Raw genomic sequence first — 24,105 nt, forward strand, 5'->3', positions numbered from 1 at the left:
CAGGGTCAGAGGCCTGGCCATATGCCCATTGGGCCATATGGACTTGGCTCCTCCCAGCAGACAGCCACAGCTAGGGTCAGATGTGAGGCTTGGAGCAGGCAACAATGGGGGGCTGCTGGGTCATAGTGGCTGCTCAGGTGGGACTGCGTTCTGTAAAGCCTGGCCATGGAGGGGCAGGCCGGGCATCCTGGTGGCAAAGAGCAAGGCAAGAGGCAGATGGGCCACTGCGCTATCCCCCTCACTGCTTCCTTATGTGCAAAACGGCACTGTTCGGCTTCACTAGGAGCTACAGCCTTAAATGAACTTATGCACCTGACCAGTGGGTGCCCCCTGTGGCTGACCCTCCTGAGGTGTCCAGACTTAGGAGCTCTAATGACTGTTCCTCCTGGAGAACATGGTGTGGGGCCTACATGAGGCTGGTTCTGTAAGCCTGCAAGGAGAGGCGATAGAGCAGCCCAGGCTGGAGACAGTGCAGACTGGGAAGGGGCCAAGGCTGAGGCCAGATGGGCAAGCTCTCCCGGGGGAAGGGGCCTGGATCCCTGCCAGGAGGGGCAAGGACTCACCTCAGTTCTGCTGCTCCTGTCAGTGGGGACTGTGCTGTCAGACACCTTGGTGCGCACCATGCTAGTAGGCACTTTGGATAGCACCATGCCAGCACGGGTTGAGTTGATGGGCAATTTGGATGGTGCTGGATTGGTGAACACAGAAGGTACTGTACCAGGGGGCTTTGAGCTAGTTGGCAACTTGGAGGGCACTGTGCTGGCAGATGCTGGGTTGGCAGGCACTTTCGGGGCCACTGTGTTCACAGGCATCAAGGTGGTAGGCACTTTGGAGGGCAGAGAGTTGGCAGGTGCCTCTGCCCCACTGGAGCAGATGATAGGCTCGGCCTCGTCACTCTCTGCACCCTGTTCACCCTCTGCAGCCCCTGCAGAGGCCAAGCCAGGGGATGAGGAGGAGGAGGAGGAGGTGCCAGTAGATACAACTGACCCTGCAGGTCCAGGCAAGCGGCTTGCCCTGGGGGTGGAACGGGCCAGGGGCTGGAAGGAGACAGATGGAGACACAGGCCCACGGGATGGTGTGAGGCTGGAGGTCGCATCTGCAGGTGGGAAAACACAAGTGGAAACACAGACCCAAAGACCGTTACCTTGAGGCCTGGAGAAGGGTCCCTCTGCCCCAGGTTTCACGGTCCCTACTGTGTCTAGGCCTCCAAATCTCCTGCCCTTGGAGATGCCACAGTCCCTTTAGTCACTGCTTCCTGGCCTGAAAGCCCAACAGCTGCCCTCAGTCCTTGACCTGTAGCCCCAGGTCTGTCCTGGCACACAGTGAAATGGTACCTAGGAACTTGAAGATCATTATTAATTATTATCTCTGCTTTTTCCTCTCCCACCTGGGAAACTTCCCCTCTCCTGTGTCCGCCTTTTCTACCTTGACCTTAGCCTCATGGAATCCTGGACACTTCCCCCATTGCTGTCCCTCTCCGACCACCACGAGTGGAAGCAGTCGTGGATCAGGGCAAGGGGTGGCAGGACGGCACACGCGGAACAGCTCATACCAGCCAAGAGGGCTGGCCATCCCAGCGGCTTGGGAAGAGAGGCAACAGGGACAAAGCCACCCCTGGGAGGCTGCCTGACCTGGGTCGGGGAAGCAGGGGATAGCAGGTAGTGATGGTCTGTAAAGGCAGTTGCAGCAGGACTCCACGGAACTCGGAATGCACATGCCAAGCCCCACAGCTGGCAAAGGTCAGGGTGATTCTGATGTACACCTCCCACACGGCAATCTAATACCACAGAATCTCATGGGACCTGGGTCTACAAACATACTGAAACCTAAGTGCCCTCTGCCTCCATGGTCTACAGCAACTCCTGAAAGGCATCCCATGGCCAGGTGACACTGCAAAGCACAGACAGGTGCTTGGAGCAGTTTGGGGCTGACAAAAGTACTAAGATGAAGTCTCCTAGCCTTGAACAGTTCATGTATCTTGTGGCTGTCCCAGGGCACTGAGGGCTGACTGGGCACCAGCATCATGTGGAACAGTTTGGGAAGTAGGAAAGAGACATGCTAGCCTGAGAGGTCCAGATGGACAACTATATATTTCTGAGGGGGAGCACTGAGGTCTGGAGTTGGGTCCAGGCCACTGGATGATGAAGAAGTCTGGGAACTGAGAAGTTTTCATGATTCACCGGGAACTGGAAATCTCCGCGGTAAGGCAGTGCCTAAAGGCTCCCCTGCCAATGGCTGATACAGCCCTGCACTGTCCCTTGCCCACCGCCCTCCAGGCCCTGGCTGATCCCCGCAGTCCCTTTGGCAGAGGGCAGAAATGGCCCTACTTATCTCGTCTACCTCCACCTAGCCCCTTTGCACCGTGCCTGTCAGTCCTCCCCTCTAGGGAAGGAGTCTATTTCCCTACTCCTTGAATCTAGGCTGGCCTTATCACTTGCTTTTGCCCACAGAATGGGGCATGGGGGACACTGTGCCAGTTTTGAGCCCTCTCTCTCTCTCTCTGAGAACTCTGCCCAGCTGCCATGATGGGTTTGTGTGCTGGAGGATGAGAGACTACATAGAAGAGAACCAAGGTGCAAGGCCAACAGCCAGAGGCAGAACTTATGTATGTATCAGTGAGTACTTGAGAGGAAATTCAGTCAAGACCAGAAGAAGTGCCCAGGTAGGTAGCCCAAATGCCTGACCCACAGGATCATATGCTAAATAAATGGCTATATTTTAAGCTACTGAAAAAAAAACAAAATTGGAAAACTGTATTTGTCACACAGCAAATGCTAACTGATACACCCGCTAAGGAACTGGTTTGCTTCCTGGGTTGAACTCCCTTTATTCCGACCTTGTCTCCTGTTCAAGGAAGCCAGAGGGGCAACTCTGAATTCTCACCTTCACTTGAGAGATCAGAAGGACCCTATAATTCCAGATTCCATGCATACCTGCTGTGTGGGTACTGCCCAGTTCTGTGTCCTGCTCCTGATGCCCGCTGGAGGTCAGAGGGCTGAGGGCTGCCAGGTCAGAGGAGGGCTCCAGGGGGCCACCATCTGGACTCCTTGGGATGACTCTGGGGTTGAGTGTCTGTGGGGCTTGCTCTGAACTCTGCAAGAGGGAAAATATGATTAAGGCAGTTGCCTCTCCCAAGAGCTTTCAAAGTGCAGCTTGTGCTCTTGGGACATCTCCTATAGGTCTCAGCCCACACCATGGAGCACAGGAGCCAGGGGAGCCCTTGTCTGGGTTCTGGTAATTCTCAGACCCTCTGTCCACAGATGTCCTTGCGTCTACCTCACAGAAAACACACAGCATCGCCGGGCGCGGTGGCTTACGCCTCTAATCCCAGCACTTTGGGAGGCAAAGGTGGGCAGATCACCTGAGGTCAGGAGTTCGAGACCAGTCTGGCTGACATGGCAAAACCCCATCTCTACAAAAACTACAAAAATTAGCTGGGCATGGTGGTGGATGCCTGTAATCCCAGCTACTCCGGAGGCTGAGGCAGGAGAATGACCTGAACCCAGGAGGCAGAGGTAGCAGTGAGCCAAGATCGCTCCACTGCACTCCAGCCTGGGCGACAGAATGAGACGCTGTCTCAAAAAAAATAAAATAAAATAAAATAAAAACTGTGCTCTCCCAGCTGGTTGGTGACAGAGGATTAGGGTTGCCACAGGGTGAAGACGTGGTCAGCAGCCTGGAAGCTGGTCTGGGGCAGATTGCAACTAAGGAAGCCCTGGGGTTCTGAGCAGAGATTAGGCGTGAATTATAGGGGACAGGAGAGGGTTTCTGGAAGGCTCAATGGGCAGAAGTAGGCAGATAGGAACACAAAAGCAGGTGGCTCAAGGTGTCCTGTGAGGACAGACCTCTCCTGGGGACTCTGGCGCCTGGGTCTCCTGGACAGGCATGGGGTAACTTGGCTCCTTCTCTCTGTAGCCGTTGTAGGGGATACTGTGGGCCGCAGCAGGTGTGGGGGGCCCTGGCCTCTCAGCAGGAAGTGACGGTGGCTCCAGTGGGTCTAGGGGACGGTCCGAGGTCCCTGGAGGACAAAGATGTAGTGTTATCAAGAAGGAATCGGGGCTGGACATAGTGGCTCATGCCTGTAATCCCAGCACTTTGAGAGGCCAAGGCGGGCGGATCACGAGGTCAGGAGATCGAGACCATCCTGGCTAACATGGTGAAATCCTGTCTCTACTAAAAATGCAAAATTAGCCAGGTGTGGTGGCAGGCACCTATAGTCCCAGCTACTCAGGCTGAGGCAGGAGAATGGCATGAACCCGGGAGGCGGAGCTTGCAGTGAGCCCAGATTGCATCACTGCACTCCAGCCTGGGCGACAGAGCGAGACTCTGACTCAAAAAAAAAAAAGGAATCAGGGGCTGGGCATGGTGGCTCATGCCTGTAATCCCAGGATTTGGGGAGGCCAAGGCAGGTGGATTAGGAGGTCAGGAGTTCAAGACCAGCCTGGCCAGTATAGTGAAACCCCATCTCTACTAAAAATACAAAAATTAGCAGGGCATGGTGGCATGCACCTGTAATCCCAGCTACTCGGGAGGTTGAGGCAGGAGAATTGCTTGAACCTGGGAGGCGGAGGTTGCAGTGAGCTGAAATCGTGCCACTGCACTCCAGCCTGGGCAACAAAGCAAGACTCCGTCTTGGGAGGAAAAAAAAAAAAAGCCAGATGCGGTGGCTCATGCCTGTAATCCCAGCACTTTGGGAGGCCAAGGTTGGCAGATCACCTGAGGTCGGGAGTTCGAGACCAGCCTGACCAACATGGAGAAACCCCATCTCTACTAAAAATAACAAAATTAGCCAGGCGTGGAGGCACATGCCTGTAATCCCAGCTACTCGGGAGGCTGAGGCAGGAAAATTGCTTGAACCCGGGAGGTGAAGGTTGCCGTGAGCCGAGATTGCACCATTGCACTCCAGCTTGGGCAATAAGAGCAAGACTCCACCTCCAAAAAAAAAAAAAAAAAAGGGAATCAGGGACTACAGCGAGGCTGAGGAAGGAGAACCACTTGAACCCTGGAGGCAGAGGTTGCGGTGAGCCAAAGTCACGCCACTGTACTCCAGCCTGGGCAACTGTGCAAGACTCCGTCTCAAAAAAAAAAAAAAAAAAAAGGAATTGGGGGTTCTCCTCATGATGAAAGAGGCTTGGGTGCTCTTGGGTATACCCCCCGCCCCACCCATAGGTCCAAAAGCTGTTCTGATATGGGTCCGCTCCTCAAGAGTGACAAGAATCACTTGGCAAGGGGGCAGGAGTGGGAGGGAGACAGCAGTTGGAGGACAAGGTAGCAAGGGAGGAGGGGGAGTGTGGGGGGGGCCTCGTAGGCCTCTAGCCACCCACACCGTGTCAGCAGTCGCTCTTCTCTGTCCCCAGGCATCCTGGGACCCAGTGGCTTTCTCCTCCACATGACTGTCATTGCTTACTGACCCCTGCCCTGATGCTGCTGCCTCAGCCCCTCCCCTTTGCCACCACCCCTCATCAGGCCCTACCACAGCCATTGTATTGTATTCAGGGGGTCACTATTTTTTTCTCTTTTTTTTTTTTTTTTTTTGAGACAGAGTCTCGCTCTGTCGACCAGGCTGAAGTGCGATGGCACAATCTCGGTTCACTGCAACCTCCACCTCCCCAGTTCACGCAATTCTCCTGCCTCAGCCTCCCAAGTAGCTGGGATTACAGGCTTGCACCACCACGCCCAGCTAATTTTTTTGTATTTTTAGTAGACATGGGGTTTCACCATATTGGCCAGGCTGGTCTCAAAGTCCTGACCTTGTGATCTGCCCGCCTTGGCCTCCCAAAGTGCTGGGATTACAGGTGTGAGCCACTGCGCTCAGCGGGGGGAATCACTATTAATCGCCACACATGAAGAGTCACATTTAAAAAGAAGGAAGGAAAAACAGGAAGAGAGGAGGGGAGGAAGAGAGGGAGGGAGGGAGGAAAAGCAAGGAAGAGAAAAAGGAAAGAAAAGCAAGCATGAGAGCCAGACGCGGTGGCTCACACCTATGATCCCAGCACTCTGGGAGGCTGATCGCTTCAGCCCAGGAGTTCAAGACCAGCCTGGGCAACATAGTGAGACCTCATCTCTAAAAAAAATTTAAAAATTAGCCAGGTATAGTTGCCCATGCCTGTAGTCCCAGCTACTCTGGAGGCTGAGGTAGAAGGATCACTTGAGCCCAGGAGGTCAAGGCTGCAGTGAGCTATGATTGCACCACTGCACTCCAGCTTGGGTGACAGAGCAAGCCTCTGTCTCTAAAAGGGGGGGAAAAAAAGGAGAAAGAGAAAGAAAAGATAAACATGGATGTCCCACAGCTGTAAATGTGACCAGGGTCTTGGGGGTTACCTCTAGTTTGAAATATAAATAGGGCTGGCTTGATTTTTCTTCCCAAGTCTTTTCTTTTTTTTTTGAGATGGAGTCTCACTGTCGCCCAGCCTGCAGTGCAGTGGTGCGATCTCGGCTCACTGCAACCTCTGCCTCCCTGGTTCAAGTAATTCTCCTGCCTCAGCCTCCCGAGTAGCTGGGACAACACACCTGGCTAATTTTTTGTATTTTTAGTAGAGACGGGGTTTCATCGTTTTAGCCAGGATGGTCTCCATCTCCTGACCTCATGATCTGCCTGCTTCAGCCTCCCAAAGTTCTGGATTACAGGCGTGACACACCGCGCCCAGCCTCTTTCCCATGTCTTGATCTCACTCAGGATCAAACTCAATCTCACCAAATCCCCTCCAAGCACTCAGAGTGGCAGGGACACTGAGAGGGACTTAAGGAATAACTGGGCAGTTGGTAGAGGGCGTTGAAGGCTCTCAAAGTAAACCAGGGGAGGGGAAGAGAAGGTGAAGAGAGGGAGGATGAATGAGTAGGTGGGGGAGAAGAAATGAGGAAGGGTGGGAGGCGAACGCTACAGCCATGAAAATTAGAGGAGACCCCATGTGCTGGGCATACAGGAAGTGCCCAGCCCAGCTCAGTACGCAACACGCATCATCCCGCAGTATCACCCACTGCAGCCCCCGCGGCAGATGCTGCCATGAACTTCATTTTACAGAGGAGAGGCCTGAGGCTCAGGGAAATTAAGGGACTTGGCCAAAGGGACACAGCTGGTAAGTGGCTCAACATGGATCTATACCCAGGTTTATCTATTGCTTCACAGTGATGAAAAAGAGGATGACAGAGAAAGGCAGGAGGTACAGGGAGAGGGGAAGGGAGAGCAGAGGCCAGGGAGCAGACCAGGGGTCCAAGAGGAAGGCCAGGGCAGGACGCTTACGAGGCTGGTAGCTCTGGTAGACACAGGCCACTTCGTCTGCGAGATCAGCTAGCTCACAGTCCCTCAGCGCCGCAATGAAGGACTCAACCCAGCCGGGCCGCCGCTGAAGGGTACTGAAGAGATGCCAGAGGGTGTCCCGGTTCCCTGAGAGTGTGCAGGTGGCCCGCAGTCGATCCTGGAAGACACAATGGCACTGTCCTGCTCAAGCCAGGCGGCCCCAGCCACTTACCCACCCAGAATGAAGCCACAGCAGGGCGGTGGGGTGCCAAGAAACCAGAAGAGCAAGGCAGCCACATGAAACTGAATCAGAGCCCAGGACAGGGCCAGGTATGGAGTGAGGAAGAGCAATTAGCAGCCACATCAATAAAGGCAGCTGCTGGAAACTGACAATTAAGTGTGTCCTGGACTCTCCATTAAGGGCTTTGCATGTATCATCTTATTTAATGCCATTATTATCCCCACTATACTAATGAGGAAACTGAGGCTTAGCAGAAGCAAAGTACTATAGCAAAGAGCCTACAACAGTGGGGCAGGAATCCAAACCCAGTTAATCAGATACAAAAGCCTTGGATTTATATGGCCCCCAGGGCAAAAAGAAAGGTTTGGATTAGTAAAGAAAGAAAAGGTAGATAGCAAAAGTATGATGAAAGGGGCAAAAGAAGGAAAGAGGGGGGGCCGACAATAAGAAACAAGGAAGCTGAGAGTGCTGGGGAGATACTGGGCAGATGACAGTGGCTGCAGTTTTTTTTTTCTTTTTTCTTTTTTTTTTAATTTCTTTTTTCGAGACTGAGTCCCGCTCTGTCGCCCAGGCTGGAGTGCAGTGGCACGATCTCACCTTACTGCAACCTCTGCCTCCTGGGTTCAAGTAATTCTCCTGCCTCAGTCTCCCACCCGAGTAGCTGGGATTATAGGTGCCCACCACCACGCCCGGCTAATTTTTTTGTATTTTTAGTAGAGACGTGGTTTCGCCATGTTAGGCTGGTCTCAAACTCCTGACCTCAGGTGATCCACCCACCTTGGCCTCCCAAAGTGCTGGGATTACAGGCGTGAGCCACCGTGCCCAGCCCTGGAGGTTTTATGTCTACCTGAATCCCCACATTAAAAACAAGCAACCAGATAGCAGAAACAAAAACCCACAGAATCCTGCAGGAGCTAGATTTTTAGAAAAAGGAAAATAGGCAGGTGCGGTAGCTCACACCTGTAATCCTAGCACTTTGGAAGGCCAAGGATCACGAGGTCAGGAGTTTGAGACTAGCCTGACCAACATGGTGAAACCCCGTCTCTACTAAAAATACAAAAATTAGCTGGGCATGGTGGCACATGCCTGTAATCCCAGCTACTCAGGAGGCTGAAGCAGGAAAATCGCTTGAACCCAGGAGGCAGAGTTTGCGGTAACCGGAGATGGCACCACTGCACTCCAGCCTGGAAGACAGAGCAAGACTCCATCTCAAAAAAAAAAAAAAAAAAAAAAAAAAAAAAAAAATTGTACCACTGCACTCCAGCCTGAGTGACAAGAGCAAGACTCTGTCTCAAAAATAAAAATAAAGACCAGCCTGGCCAACATGGTGAAACTCCGTCTCTACTAAAAATACAAAACTAGCTGGGCGTGGTGGCTTATGCCTGTAATCCCAGCACTTTAGGAGGCCGAGGCGGGCGGATCATAAGGTCAGGAGATCAAGACCATCCTGGCTAACACGGTGAAACCCAGTCTCTACTAAAAGTACAAAAAATTAGTCGGGCGTGGTGGCAGGCGCCTGTAGTCCCAGCTACTTGGGAGGCTGAGGTAGGAGAATGTTGTGAACTCGGGAGGCAGAGCTCGCAGTGAGCCGAGACTGCGCCACTGCACTCCAGCCTGGGCAACAGAGCGAGACTCCGTCTCAAAAAAAAAAAAAAACTAGCCAGGTGTGGTGGCATGCGCCTGTAACCCCAGCTACTCAGGAGGCTGAGGCGCGACAATCACTTGAACCCGGGAGGCGGAGGTTACAGTGAACTGAGATCACACCATTGCACTCCAACCTGGGCAACTGAGTGAGACTCTGTCTCAAAAAATTTTTTTAAAGAAAATAAAGAAAACCCACAGAAAATATTTACTACAAAACAAGATATCCCTATAAACCCCAAAATACAAGAGGGAGGGGCAAACCCCAAACAGACCTGCATACTAATACGATCTGTGTGGGAGGACACCAGAGACAGCAATGGGGCTCCTGAGAAATCTGAGGACAGGAGGCCCCAAAAGAGCCAACAGGTACCCTCTGGAGCACAGGGGTCCAATCTGAGAATAGCAGCTACATTAGGGAGGGGTTGTGCCCGTTTCACTAACTAGTGAGTGCCAGGGGCCTGCAGCAAGTTCTGTTGGGGCTAGAGCGACCTGGCTCCTGCCAGCTTTCAAACCTGAGTCCCAGCGCTGTGCCAGGACAGGTCCCCATGACAAGGAGAATGGAATCAAAACTGAGCAGGACAAGGAAGGGCAAGAGAGATGAAGGAAATAGGAGGTTCCAAAAAAAGTGGGCAAGTGAACCAGAGCCAGGAAATCTCAGAGAGCCAGTGCCATATTTTTGAGCAGTGTACAAAAACAACACAAGGGGGAGTTCAGCGAAGTCAGCAATGCCACCCCAAGCCACACTTCATCCAAAAGTTAGAAAAGCAGCAACGGTGCTCAGGCCTGTAATCCCAGCACTTTCGGAGGCCGAGGCAGGTGGATCACGAGGTCAAGAGATCGAGACCATCCTGGCTAACACGGTGAAACCCCGTCTCTATTAAAAACACAAAAATTAGCTGGGCGTGGTGGCACACACCTGTAATCCCAGCTACTCGGGAGGCTGAGGCAGGAGAATCTCTTGAACCCGGGAGGCAGAGGTTGCAGTGAGCCAAGATCATGCCACTGCACTCCAGCCTGGCGACAGAGTGAGACTCTGTCTCAAAAAAATGAAAAGCAGCAAGGACAAGAAGCAAGACACAGCAAGAGGCAGAAGGAAGGAGCCAGCCCTGGCTTGGGTAAGGAACTAGAATAGGGCTGAGCTTTGAATTCCACAGTCCTGCCCCCAGGCCAGTGTCCGGTTGTCACTTCCCTTGCTCACCTGGTCTCTTGCTGTGAGGCAGGGCAGGTAAGGCAGAATCTCTACAACATCCACGTTGCAAAAATTGCTGAAATTGCGGCAGATATACTTATAGGTCTTGTCTTCAGCAAACGGCATTGCTGCTCAGATTCTAGAGAGAGGGCTCTGGCCCCATCCAGGAAGGGTGGATGGACTGAGAGGAAACGGAGACTGGAAGAAAACAGAATCACACATGACAACAGGGTTGGGAGTGGGGCTGGACAAAAGGCAATTCTTTCTCAACTTTTTGGAATTTTTGTTTTCTTTCATCTTGAATTTCTTCTTCTTTTTCTTCTTCTTCTTTTTTTTTTTTGAGACTGAGTCTCAGTCTGTCACCCAGGCTGGAGTGCAGTGGCGCGATCTTGGCTCACTGCAACCTCTGCCTCCTGGGTTCAATTGACTCTTACCTCAGCTTCCCCTTCCCAAGTAGCTGGCATTACAGGTGCCCACCACCATGCCCAGCTAATATTTGTATTTTTAGTAGAGATGGGGTTTCACCATGTTGGCAGACTGGTCACGGACTCCTGACCTCAAGTGATCCAGCCGCCTCAGCCTCCCAAGTTTGGAGATTACAGGCATGAGCCACCACACCCAGCTTTTTTTTCTTTTTCTTTTTCTTTTTTAAGAGACGGGTTCTCGGGCTGGGCACAATGGTTCATGCCTATAATCCCAGCACTTTGGGAGGCCAAGTTGGGGGATTACCTGAGATTGGGAGTTGGAGACCAGCCTGACCAACATGAAGAAACCCCGTCTCTACTAAAAATACAACAACAACAATAAAAAATCAGCTGGGCATGGTGGTGCACGCCTGTAGTCCCAGCTACTCAGGAGGTTGAGGCAGGAGAATTGCTTGAACCTGGGAGGCAGAGGTTGCGGTGATCCGAGATCACGCCATTGCACTCCAGCCTGGGCAACAAGAGCGAAACTCCATCTCAAAAACAAACAAACAAACCAAAAAAGAAATGGGGTCTCACTCTGTCACCCAGGTTGGGTGCAGTGGTGCAATCATAGTTCACTGCAGCCTCAAACTTCTGGGCTCAAGCAATCCTCCTGCCTCAGCGTCCCCGGTAGCTGAAACTACAAACTTTCACCACTATGCCCAGCTAATTTTTATATTATTTCTAGAGACAGGGTCTCATGATGTTGCCCAGGCCTCAAGCGATCCTCCTGCCTCAGCCTGTCAACTAGGTCGGATTACAAGTGCCAGCCAATGTGCACAGCCATCTTTAATTTCTTTTTTTGAGATGGAGTCTTGCATTGTTGCCCAGGCTGGAGTGCAGTGGCGCAATCTCGGCTCACTGCAAGCTCAGCCTCCTGGGTTCACGCCATTCTCCTGCCTCAGCCTCCCCAGGAGCTGGGACTACAGGCGCTTGCCAACACGCCCAGCTAATTTTTTTGTATTTTTATTGGAGACGGGGTTTCACCGTTTTAGCCAGGATGGTCTCGATCTCCTGACTTCGTGATCCGCCCGCCTCGACCCCCCAAAGTGCTGGGATTACAGGCATGAGCCACCGTGCCTGGCTGCCATCTTTAATTTCTTTAAACATCCTATTTTATTACTGCCTGGGTCTCTCCAAAATTCCTGCAGAAGCCGGGTGCGGTGGCTCACGCCTGTAACCCCAACACTTTGGGAGGCCGAGGCGGGTGGATCACGAGGTCAGGAGTTTAATACCAACCTGGCCAAGATGGTGAAACCCCATCTCTACTAAAAATACAAAAAAATTAGCCGGGCATGGTGGCGGGCGCTTGCAATCCCAGCTATTGAGGAGGCTGAGGCAGAGAATTGCTTGAACCCAAGAGGCGGAGGTTGCAGTGAGCCAAGATCATGCCACTACACTCCAGCCTGGGCCACAGAGTGAGACTCCGTCTAAAAAAAAAAATTCCTGCAGAATTTGCTAAAAATGAATTGATGACCACCAGCTACTCAAGAAGCTAGGGAAGGAGGATCACTTGAGTCCAGGTGTTCAAGGCCAGCCTGGGCAACACAGTGAGACCCTGTCTCTAAAAAAATAAAAATAAAAATAATTGATGACCAAAAAGAATCAGATCCAGAATACCTAGGGCTCATTTCTTCCCTGCAGGTGGGTCAGCATTGGGGAGGTCTGCATGTACCCCTAGCACATGTGGTGGAGGATCTGTATGTGACCCTAGTTTCTGTGCCTATAAATGTCCTGGCTCTAAGGCCCTCAAGCTGATAGCAAGAGGGCTATACCTAAACATGCTGCTGCTTTGGGACACACTGAAAAAATAAAAAGCGAACCCCAACATGATAATACTAGGATCATCCTACTTTGAAGAAGAAATTGAGGTACGCTTGCTAGTTAGTAGAAGAGGGAAGAACTGAGATCTTTAGGTCAGCTTCTTTCCATGATGTGGCTGCAGGCCCACCATTAAAGCCTGCTACACATACATTATTTTTTTTCTTTTTTGAGACAGAGTTCCACTCTTGTTGCCAAGGCTGGTGTACAATGGCTCAATCTCAGCTCACTGCAACCTCCACCTTCCAGGTTCAAGCAATTCTCCTGCCTCAGCCTCCTGAGTAGCTGGAATTACAGGCATGCACCACCAACACCTGGTTAATTTTGTATTTTTAGTAGAGACAGGGTTTCTCCATGTTGGTCAGGCTGATCTTAAACTCCTGACCTCAGATGATCTGCCTGCCTTGGCCTCCCAAAGTGCTGGGATTACAGGTATGAGCCACCATGCCCAGCCCACATACATTCTTAAGATAGGAGACTGAGTTCCATGCCTTGAACTCACTGTGTGTCCTGGGCAAGTTAACAGTTTCCAGACTTCCTCACCCTTAAAATGGCTCAGATACCTTGTTTTGACAGTACAGTAATTCAGCCTTATAAGCTTTCTTTTTTTTTTTTTTTTTTTTTGTTGAGACAGAGTCTCCCTGTCACCCAGGCTGGACTGCAGTGGTGTGATCTCGGCTCACTGCAGCCTCCATCTCCCATGTTCAAGCAATTCTCCTGCCTCAGCCTCCCGAGTAGCTGGGATTACACGTACCCACCATCATGCCTGACTAATTTGTTTGTTTGTTTGTTTGTTTGTTGTTGTTTTTGAGACAGAGTCTCGCTCTGTTGCCCAGGCTGGAGTGCAGTGGCATAATCTCAGCTCACTGCAACCTCCGCCTCTCGGGTTCAAGCAATTCTCCTACCTCAGCCTCTCGAGTAGCTGGGATTATGGGTACACACAACCATGCCTGGATGATTTTTATATTTTTAGTAGAGACAGGGTTTTGTATGTTTTAATGTTGGTCAGGCCAGGTCCTGAACTCCTGACCTCAGGTGATCCGCCTGCCTTGGTCTCCCAAGGTGCTAGGATTACAGGCGCAAGCCAAAGCGCCTGGCCAATTTTTGTATTTTTTAATAGAGACAGGGTTTCACCAACGTTGGCCAGGCTGGTCTCGAACTCCTGACCTGAAGTGATCCTCGCCTTGGCCTCCCACATTGCTGAGCCACTGTGGAAGCTTAATTTTTTTTTCTTTTTCTTTTTTTTTTTTTTTTTGAGATGGAGTTTCACTCTTGTTTCCCAGGCTGGAGTGCAATGGTGCGATCTCAGCTCACTGCAACCTCCGCCTCCCGGGTTCAAGTGATTCTCCTGCCTCAGCCTCCCGAGTAGCTAGGATTACAGGCATGCGCCACCATACCCAGCTAATTTTGTATTTTTAGTAGAGACAGGGTTTCACCATGTTGGTCAGGCTGGTCTCAAACTCCCAACCTCAGGTGATCCGCTCACCTCGGCCTCCCAAAGTGCTGAGATTACAGGCGTGAGCCACCGCGCCTAGCAGCTTAAAAATTTTTAAGTGCCTCAAATATAAGCAATTGCTGCCAGTTGTTTATGTAGGAGTTACCACAATTTGCAATTATAGATGTATTTGCTTGTTATTTTTTTGCCTCCCCCATCAGGGAGTGTTGCAGGGAATAAAAGAGAAAAGGTCTATGCCACATCCAATTTATATTCTAATGAGTTGGGAAAAATAACAGATCAGTAAATTAACACCCAAATAAGAATTCCAGATAGCAATAAAGGTTCTAAAGAAAATAAAGCAGGTGATGAGACAGAGCCCCTGGAGACAGGCATGCTACTTGAACTAGGGGGTCAAAGAAGCCTTTCTGAACTAGTGTTCAGAACACAGTTGAGCTGTTCTCAGGCTCTGAGAAGATTGGTGCTTTAGGCAAAGGGCATGGTAAATGCAAAAATCCTAAAATGGGAATGAGCTTGGCATGTTTGAAGAACAGAAAGCAGATCAGTGTGGTCTAGGTTAAGAAAGCTAGGTATGGGGCCGGGCGCGGTGGCTCAAGCCTGTAATCCCAGCACTTTGGGAGGCCGAGACGGGCGGATCACGAGGTCAGGAGATCGAGACCATCCTGGCTAATACGGTGAAACCCCGTCTCTACTAAAAAATACAAAAAACTAGCCGGGCGACGAGGCGGGCGCCTGTAGTCCCAGCTACTCGGGAGGCTGAGACAGGAGAATGGCGTGAACCCAGGAGGCGGAGCTTGCAGTGAGCTGAGAGCCGGCCACTGCACTCCAGCCTGGGCGGCAGAGCAAGACTCCGTCTCAAAAAAAAAAAAAAAAAAAAAAAAGAAAGCTAGGTATGACTGGGTGCAGTGGCTCACGCCTGTAATCTCAGCACTTTGGGAGGCCTAGGTGGATGGATCACCTGAGCTCAGGAGTTGGAGACCAGCCTTACCAACATGGTGAAACCCTTTCTCTACTAAAAATACAAAAATTAGCATGGTGGTGGGCGCCTGTAATCCCAGCTACTCGGGAGGCTGGGGCAGGAGAACCGCTTGAACCCAGAAGGCAGAGGTTGCAGTGAGCCAAAATCATGCCCATTGCACTCCAGCCTGGGCGACAAGAGCAAAACTCCATCAAAAAAAAAAAAAAAAAAAGCAAGCAAGCAAGCTAGGGAAAGGGGCAGAGATTGTCAAGGTCAAGGAGGTGGCAGGGGCCATGCATGTAGAGTGCTATAGGAATGGACTCTGGGTTTTAGTTGGCGTGAAACAGGGAACCACTGGAAGGTTCTGGCAGGGAAAGAAGAGGATCTGATTTACGTTAAAGACTTCTCTGGGCCGGGCGCGGTGGCTCAAGCCTGTAATCCCAGCACTTTGGGAGGCCGAGACAGGCGGATCACGAGGTCAGGAGATCGAGACCATCCTGGCTAATATGGTGAAACCCCGTCTCTACTAAAAAATACAAAAAACTAGCCGGGCGACGAGGCGGGCGCCTGTAGTCCCAGCTACTCGGGAGGCTGAGGCAGGAGAATGGCGTGCACCCAGGAGGCGGAGCTTGCAGTGAGCTGAGATCCGGCCACTGCACTCCAGCCTGGGCGGCAGAGCAAGACTCCATCTCAAAAAAAAAAAAAAAAAAAAAAAATACTTCTCTGGTGGTTGTGAGGACTTTGGAGGGGCCAGGATGAGAACTGGGAGACCAGTCAGGAGGCCACAGCCCAGGAGACAGGATGATTATGGTCAGGATGGGAACCACAGAGATGGCAGGAGGCAGCCAGATTCCTGGTGTTTTGAGGGTGTAGGAGATAAGGGAGAGAAAAGAAGGATGACTCCTTGGGCACTGGATGGATGGAAGGTGCCCTTTTACCAGGCCAGAGAAGCCAGGGGAGGAGCAGTGGCTCAGAAGGAACTCCAGAACTCAGTTCTCAACAAGTGAAGCTTGAGATGCTATTGGATTCCAAGTGGGTTGTCAGGGAGGGAAGGAGACAGGAGAGGACCAAATGGGCATCAGGCAGGCATGAAACCTCTCTCAGGAGGCAGTGCTGCAGAGCAGACAGCATCTAAAAGCTGCTTGCTTTGCCAACCACCAGGCGCTGCTGCATTCCTCCTGGGGCAAGTACTAATGACAGGTCGGGAGAGTCAGGAAGGTGAGGTGGGGGTCCTCTGAGCCTTCAAGAAATAAGCAAAGAACAACTCTGTGGGAGTTAACAGACCCCTTTCTCAGCCAGGCATGGTGGCTCATGCCTGCAATTCCAGCACTTTGGGAGGCCAAGGCGGGCAGATCACTTGAGGTCAGGAGTTTGAGACCAGCCTGGCCAACATGGTGAAACCCAGTCTCTACTAAAAATGCAAAAATTAGCCAGGCATGGTATCAGAGACCTGTAATCCCTGCTACTTGGGAAGCTGAGGCATGAGAATCTCCAAACGCAGGAGACGGAGGTTGCAGTGAGCCCAGATTGGGCCGCTGCGCTCCAGCCTGGGCAAGAGAGTGAGACTCCATTTCAAAAAAAAAAAAAAAAAAGACCTCTTTCTCCTTCCTTTCTCATGGTATCGGCCAGGTACCAGGAGGCAGTCAGATGAGGCACTCTTCTGCATTCCAGCCTCAGCCACAGATGGAGGGGAAGGGACGATGTGGCCCAACCAAAAGGAAAGGAAGCCCACATTTGTTCACATTTATGGAGGGCCCACTGCAGACAGGCACATCCTAAGGTTCTTTCAGTTAAACCTTCCCCAATCCCGTGACAGGGAAACTGATGCCAAGGTGCACAGCTGGCCAGAGGTTAGCACAGGATTTGAACCCAGAAACTGCTGCCTCACTGCAGCCAGTCATAAACCTTGCAGGGCACAGAGACCCCTGCAGCAAGAGAGACCCACACAGTCACCTGCCTTCAAGCCCAAAGAGGACCCAAGGTCACTTGGCGGAGAGGAGGCTGAGGGTGCACTTGGGAGGAAGCAACATTTAGTACAAACATTAACCCCGCCCTCACATGGCTGCCACAGGTCCCAGGTCGCTGGCTGTTCTAGATATTTTTGAGGCTTCACGGCTTCCCTACAGAGAATGCCTTTTTCGTGTTTTTGGTTTGTTTCACTGTTTTCCTGGCACCTCCTTCCCATCTGAGAAGGAAGGAGGTGACAGAGTGTTCCCGATGCAGCAAAGTTTCCGACGTGACTGTCCAGAGTCTCTGAGTGCATTCCGGAAATAAATACCCACCCCCACCAAAGGGACAGGCCTCACAGCCTCGGATCGGATTCCTGGGCGAGACCCAGGTCCGCTGAGGGCGGGGAGGCTTTTCTGAGCTGGTATCGCCACCGAGAACTATCCAGACCCAGGGGAGGGCGGCAGCACTCGACCTCAAGGCGCAGCCGGTCGAGGCTCAGCCCCACCTTAGCGTCACCCTGGGCCCGCGGGCAGCAGGAAGAGGTCAGCGGCCGCTGCCCGTCCCCTTCTAGCCCTACCTTTCCCCCAGCCCGAACAGACGCCCAGCGCCACCCACCCCCTTTTCCCTGGATGCTGGATGCGGCGCCTGCAGCCCTCAATGTTCCCGAACCCCGTGCGCCACAGGGCCGACTCTTCCGGAGCCCCGCGCGCCCTGTCCCCTTCTCGGCCCCCGCGCGCCCCAGACCCAGGGCGTCCCGGCGGGCTCGGTCCTGCCGCTGCAGCCACCTTCTCTAAAGGCGTCCGTGCGTGCTGAGCCGAGAAGACCCATCGCCCGGGCAGCGATCTTACCTCGAGTAGCCCCAACCCTGAGACCTGGCGATCGCCGCCCGGGGCCCAGGACCCTCCCCTTAGCGAGGGGACGGGGCGGGCAGGGCGCGCGGCCGTTGGTCACGTGGAGGGGCAGGGCTACTCGGCCGCGCGTGGTTGGCTGGCGGCACAGGCCGCGCCGGGCGGACACTGGGCCTTGGTTTACTGGTGGGGAAGCGCTAGGCTGGGCACCGAGAACCGACCTGATTTTCTGCTAGGGGCGCGTAGTCTCGAGCAACTTCCAGGGGAAGTCCAGTGTCCGACCAGAAACCAGGCAGGCGGCCAGCCTCGGAGTCCTCAGGGGGCTGAGAATTCCATCCTCACGCTTCCCAAGTGAAACATCCCCTCCTCCAGCCGGGAGCTTTGACGGGTGAGGGTCTTCGTGTCTTTCTCTCCTGCATCCCCATAGCCAGGCATACAGTTAGTGCCCAATAAACGTTGGGTGACGCTGAAGTCACAGGGGCAAGGATGCCTAGCCTAGAGACGCGCACGCTGGGCCTGTGGGAGTGGGAGCGGGCGGGGGACTGCCGGGCAGGTAGGCGCAAGGCAGGGACACCGACGTTGGCTGGCTGGCAGGCTGGGTATGGGTTGGGTGCTGCGTGGGAGAGGCCTCTTACGCCCAAGGGCCTGGGACAGGTACCTCCCGCAGTTCCTGCCATCTGCCTCGCCCTTCCCCTTCTGGGGCAGAGGCCAGCACTTATTGAGCACTTACTGCCTTCCAGGCACAGGGCCTTCTTTTTTTTTTTTTTTTTTTTTTTTTTGAGACAGTCTCCCTCTGTCGCCCAGGCTGTCTCCTTCTGTCGCCACCACGCCCGGCCTCAAGTGAGATTTTATTACTGTACTTTATATCCCTGTGAATATTTCACAACCTTCAGCATTTACAAAGTATGCTTAATCACACCTGAACTGTAATAAAACCAGCTCTACCTAGTTTAGCCAAGAGAGCATAAATTTGGATTAGTTCAAGAATCAAGCCTGCCTGCTCCCCACCGGGTTCTAGCAGCTTCATATCTAATACGTTTTTTCCCCCCCGCGAGACGGAGTCTCTCTCTGTCTCCAGGCTGGAGTGCAGTGGCGCAATCTCAGCTCACTGCAAGCTCCGCCTTCCCGGTTCACGCCATTGTCCTGCCTCAGCCCCCCCGCCCAATAGCTGGGACTACAGGCTCCCACCACCACGCCCGGCTACTTTTTTTGTATTTTTAGTAGAGACAGGGTTTCACCGTGTTAGCCAGGATGGTCTCGATCTCCTGACCTCGTGATCCGCCCGTCTCGGCCTCCCAAAGTGGTGGGATTACTACAGGCGTGAGCCACCTCGCCCGGCCAATATCTAATTCTTTCGGGAAGAACATTTAAAGTGTGGGTGCGGGCTTCCAAATGCAGCTATCACTCCTGTCTTTGCTGGACCTCAAAGAGCATTAAAACAATCCCACTGCCTGACTAGGTGGTTCCCTGCCACCTGTCAACAGTTTTTATAAAAATTTAGACAAAGAAGAACACAACATGCTTCTGGTATTCCGATCAAAAGCTCATGATCTAAAACTAATCATAGGGAAACAGTAAGCAAACCCAAAACGAGGGACATTTAACAGCTGTCCTGTCCAATACAGCGGCTACTAGCCACATGTAGCTATTTTAATTAAAATTAAATAATACTTAGAAGCCAGTTCCTGAGACCCAGGAGCCACCTTTTTTTTTTTCTTTTTTTCTTTTTTTGAGACAGAATCTCACTTTTTCACCCAGGCTAGAGTGCAGTGGCCCAATCTCAGCTCACTGCAACCTCTGCCTCCTGGGTTCAAGTGATTCTCCCGAGTAGCTGGGACTACAGGCGCCTGTTACCACGCCCGGCCAATTTTTGTATTTTTAGTAGAGACGGGGTTTCACCGTATCGGCCAGGCTGGTCTCGAACTCCTGACCTCATGATCAGGCCACCTCAGCCTCCAAAAGTGCTGGGATTATGGGCATGAGCCACTGGCCCTGGCCCCACGAGCCACATTTCAAATGCTACTTTCATGTAGCTAATGGCTTCATACTGGGTGGCACAGAGCATTTCTATTTTTTTGTTTGTTTTGGGAGAGAGTTTTACTCTTGTTGCTGAGGCTGGAGTACAATGGCATGATCTCGGCTCACTGCAACCTCCACCTCCCAGGTTCAAGGGATTCTCCTGCCTCAGCCTCCCGAGTAGCTGGGATTATAGGCATGCGCCACCATGCCCAGCTAATTTTGTGTTTTTAGTAGAGACGGGGTTCTCCATGTTGGCCAGGTTGGTCTTGAACTCCCGACCTCAGGTGATCTGCCCACCTCGGCCTCCCAAAGTTCTGGAATTACAGGCGTGAGCTATAGCACCAGGCCCAAATGGAGTATTTCTGTCATTGCTGAAAGTTCTATTGGATAGCACTGCTCTGCAGAATAACTCTTCAAAAATTTCAAGGTCAGGAAAGACAAGGAGACTGAGGGACTGCTCCAGAGAAAAGGACTTTGGTAGTGACACGACAACTAAATGCAATATGGGAACCTGGGTTGGATCCTGAAACAGAAAAAGGACATTAGGCAAAATTCAAATAAGGCTTTTGGATCAGTTAACAATTCTTGGCCGGGCGCGGTGGCTCAAGCCTGTAATCCCAGCACTTTGGGAGGCCGAGACGGGCGGATCACGAGGTCAGGAGTTCGAGACCATCCTGATGAACACGGTGAAACCCCGTCTCTACTAAAAAATACAAAAACTACCCGGGCGAGGTGGCGGCGCCTGTAGTCCCAGCTACTCGGGAGGCCAGGCATGGTGGCGGGTGCCTGCAATCCCAGCTACTCAGGAGTCTGAGGCAGGAGAATTGCTTGAACCTGGGAGGCAGAGGTGGCAGTGAGCCGAGATCACGCCATTGCACTCTAACTTGGCAACAAGTGTAAAACACCGTTTAAAAAAAAAAACAGGCCGGGCGCGGTGGCTCAAGCCTGTAATCCCAGCACTTTGGGAGGCCGAGACGGGCGGATCACGAGGTCAGGAGATCAAGACCATCCTGGCTAACATGGTGAAACCCCATCTCTACTAAAAAAATACAAAAAACTAGCCGGGCATGGTGGCGGGTGTCTGTAGTCCCAGCTACTCGGGAGGCTGAGGCAGGAGAATGGCATAAACTCAGGAGGCGGAGCTTGCAGTGAGCTGAGATCTGGCCACTGCACTCCAGCCTGGGCAACAGAGAGAGACTCTGTCTCAAAAAATAATAATAATAATAATCTGTCAGTTTTAGGATCATCGGGGGATTATGTAAAATGTAAATGTTTGCATTATTTTTGCAACTATGTTGTAAATCTGAAATTACTTAAAAAATATAAAGTAAAATAAAGAAATCATCTTTTGACCCTATCTGGCTATTTACATTATTTTATCTTTTATTGCATTCCACCCTATTTCATGGGTGTAATTCATTGATCATTGTCCATTTATTAGGAGAAGAGCAAGTCCAGAGAGCGATCTATGCCCTTGGCTGCCCCCCAGTGAGGGCCTTGGAGCTGCCCCCCTGCCCAGTAAAGCTCAGCACAGACAGGCCCGTCTCCAGGCCTCCAAGGAAGGCTGTGACCCACACATGATGACTCAGCAACCACCAGCTCATGTTTCCCCTAGAGAGCAGAGGTCAGGCCCAAACATAGTGCCAGAGGGCCCCAAACACGGTCACATTCTCTGGTCTGAGTCCTTAAGGGAGCTAAGACTAAAAAACATAATCCCCTCCTTTATGACTTCATTTTGAATAATATTTTAAAGTTATTCTTTATTTATGTATTTTTAAAACACAAGAGACAGGGTCTTACTACATTGCTCAGGTTGGTCTTGAACTCCTGGGCTCAAGCAATCCTTCCGTCTAAGTCTCCCAAGTAGCTAAGACCACAGGCATACTCCACTGCACTTAAACAGCTGTTCTTTACACTATTTTAATTTTTTCATTCTGTCAATTTACCAAAAAAAATACTTTTTACAGCTAATATGGGGAAAATAAATATTTGATGAAGAAAACCAAAATCCACATTCATAATGCCACCATCTATAACAATTAGCCAGTCATGGTTGCACACATCTGTAATCTCAGCTACTCAGGAGGCTGAGGCAGGAAAATTGCCTGAACCCAGGAGACGGAGGTTACAGTGAGCCAAGATCACGCCACTGCGCTCCAGCCTGGGGGACAGAGTGAGACTCCATCTCAAAAAAAAAAAAAAAAAAAAACCCAAAAAAACATAATGCCACCATCCAGGGGTGACTGCTGGTGACACTCCAGTGTCTTTTCTAGTATTTTTTTTTTTTTTCCTACAATACACAGTCTCCAAGACCTCTGACTTCCTGGGATTATCCTTGCCTTGACCAGCCATGTAAGATGGTTCCAGCCATGATGTGGGACAAAATAGGGTCTGGCATGAGACTGCCTTACCTCTCAGGGGTCTCAGGAGGAGGGGGCTTGGCTCACTTCGGCTCCTGGGTCAGTCCCCGCTACAGCCAGCTCCTCCTCTAGGACTGTGGATGACATAGTCCTCTCATCAGGCCTGAGGACACTGTGTGGCTGATCACCTGCCACTGACACAATACAGTGTGCATAATCACACCTCAACTATAATAAAACCAACTCTGCCTAGTTTAGCCAAGAGGGCATAAATGTTGATTAGTTCAATAATCAATCCTGCCTACTCCCCTCTGGGCTCTAGCGGCTTCATATCGAATTCTTTCAGGAAGAACAATTAGAAGTGCAGGAGCCATAAGATTAGGCACACTTAATTGTATTGCTGCTTGGCAAGGACATGCCTTGAGAGTTAGATATCAGAGTTCCTAAAATTCACAGGCCTCTCCCAATACTGGAGATTTCTCCCTGGTCACGTCCCTCCACGCTCCCAGCTTCTTGCCACATTGCTGGTGCCCTGCATGCTCTCAGCCCCTCTTTCTGTCTCTCATCCTAGGGCTCCTCTCCCAAAATCAGGTATTCAGTGCAGGAAACAGATGTCACCCTAGGTATTTCATGCATGGAAGGGTTTTGTTTCTTGAAGCATAATTTACATTTGGTGAAATATATCAATCTTAAGTGTATGACTTGATTCTTTTTTAATTTTTATTTTTATTTTTTTTTTTTGAGGCAGAGTCTCGCTCTGTCGCCCAGGCTGGAGTACAGTGGCCGGATCTCAGCTCACTGCAAGCTCCGCCTCCCAGGTTTATGCCATTCTCCTGCCTCAGCCTCCCGAGTAGCTGGGACTACAGGCGCCCGCCACCTCGCCTGGCTAGTTTTTTGTATTTTTTAGTAGAGACAGGGTTTCACCGGGTTAGCCAGGATGGTCTCGATCTCCTGACCTCGTGATCCGCCCGTCTCGGCCTCCCAAAGTGCTGGGATTACAGGCTTGAGCCACCGCGCCCGGCATTTTTATTTTTTTTGAGATGGAGTCTCACTCTGTCGCCAGGCTGGAGTACAGTGGTGCGATCTCAGCTCACTGCAACCTCCAACTCCCTGGTTCAAGCAATTCTCCTGCCAAGTAGCTGGGATTACAGGCATGCTCCACCAAGCCCAGCTAATTTTTGTATTTGTAGTAGAGAAGGGATTTCACCATGTTGGCCAGAATGGTCTCAATCTCCTGACCTTGTGATCCATCTATCTGTCTTGGCCTCACAAAGTGCTGGGATTACAGGCATGAGCCACCACACCCAGCTCTCCCTTTCTTTTTTTTTTTTTCTTTTTTTTGAGATGGAGTCTTGCTCTGTCGCCAGGCTGGAATGCAGTGGCGCAATCTCGGCTCACTGCAACTTCTGCCTCCCAGGTTCAACATGGCAAAACCCTATCTCTACAAAAAGTACAAAAAATTAGCCAGGCATGGTGGTACGCTCCTCTAGTCTCAGCCACCTGGAAGGCTAAGGCAGGAGGATCAATTGGGCCCAGGAGGTCGAGGTGGAGGGTGCAGTGAGCCATGATCGTGTCACTGCATCTCAAGCTTCACTTGTTCAGAACTCAGTTCTGGAGTTCCTTCTGAGCTACTGATCCTCTCGCCTCAGCCTCCCAAGTAGCTAGGACGACAAGCATATACCACTGGCTTTTTTTTTTTTTTTTTTTTTTTTTTTTTTTTTTTTTTTTTTGAGGCGGAGCCTAGCTCTGTAGCCCAGGCTGGAGTGCAGCGGCTCAATCTTGGCTCACGGCACACTCCACCTCCCGGGTTCTCACCATTCTCCTGCCTCAGCCTCCCAAGTAGCTGGGACTACAGGTGCCCGCCACCACGCCCGGCTAATTTTTTGTATTTTCAGTAGAGACTGGGTTTCACTGTGTT

General features: G+C 51.5%; 1 protein-coding gene across 2 annotated transcripts in view; it reads right to left on the minus strand.

The window, feature by feature from the left end:
- MAVS (mitochondrial antiviral signaling protein) overlaps positions 1-18,557 on the minus strand; it is a 29,349-nt gene extending 10,792 nt beyond the window's left edge. The window contains exons 1-6 of one of the 2 annotated variants that reach the window (XM_010378951.2): positions 17,809-17,930; positions 10,321-10,509; positions 7,241-7,415; positions 3,846-4,018; positions 2,934-3,093; positions 564-1,096 (exon numbers count right to left, since the gene is read on the minus strand). In XM_010378951.2, the coding sequence (XP_010377253.2) occupies positions 564-1,096; positions 2,934-3,093; positions 3,846-4,018; positions 7,241-7,415; positions 10,321-10,437 (1,158 nt within the window). In that variant the 5' untranslated portion in view covers positions 10,438-10,509; positions 17,809-17,930. Of the gene's footprint in view, positions 1-563; positions 1,097-2,933; positions 3,094-3,845; positions 4,019-7,240; positions 7,416-10,320; positions 10,510-17,808; positions 17,931-18,029 lie in introns of those variants that run through there. The other variant, XM_030914199.1, reaches the window with a different exon arrangement.
- Positions 18,558-24,105: the final 5,548 nt, after the last annotated feature.

This window comes from Rhinopithecus roxellana, chromosome 13 (genome assembly GCF_007565055.1).
Source record: "Rhinopithecus roxellana isolate Shanxi Qingling chromosome 13, ASM756505v1, whole genome shotgun sequence".
Lineage (NCBI taxonomy): Eukaryota > Metazoa > Chordata > Mammalia > Primates > Cercopithecidae > Rhinopithecus > Rhinopithecus roxellana.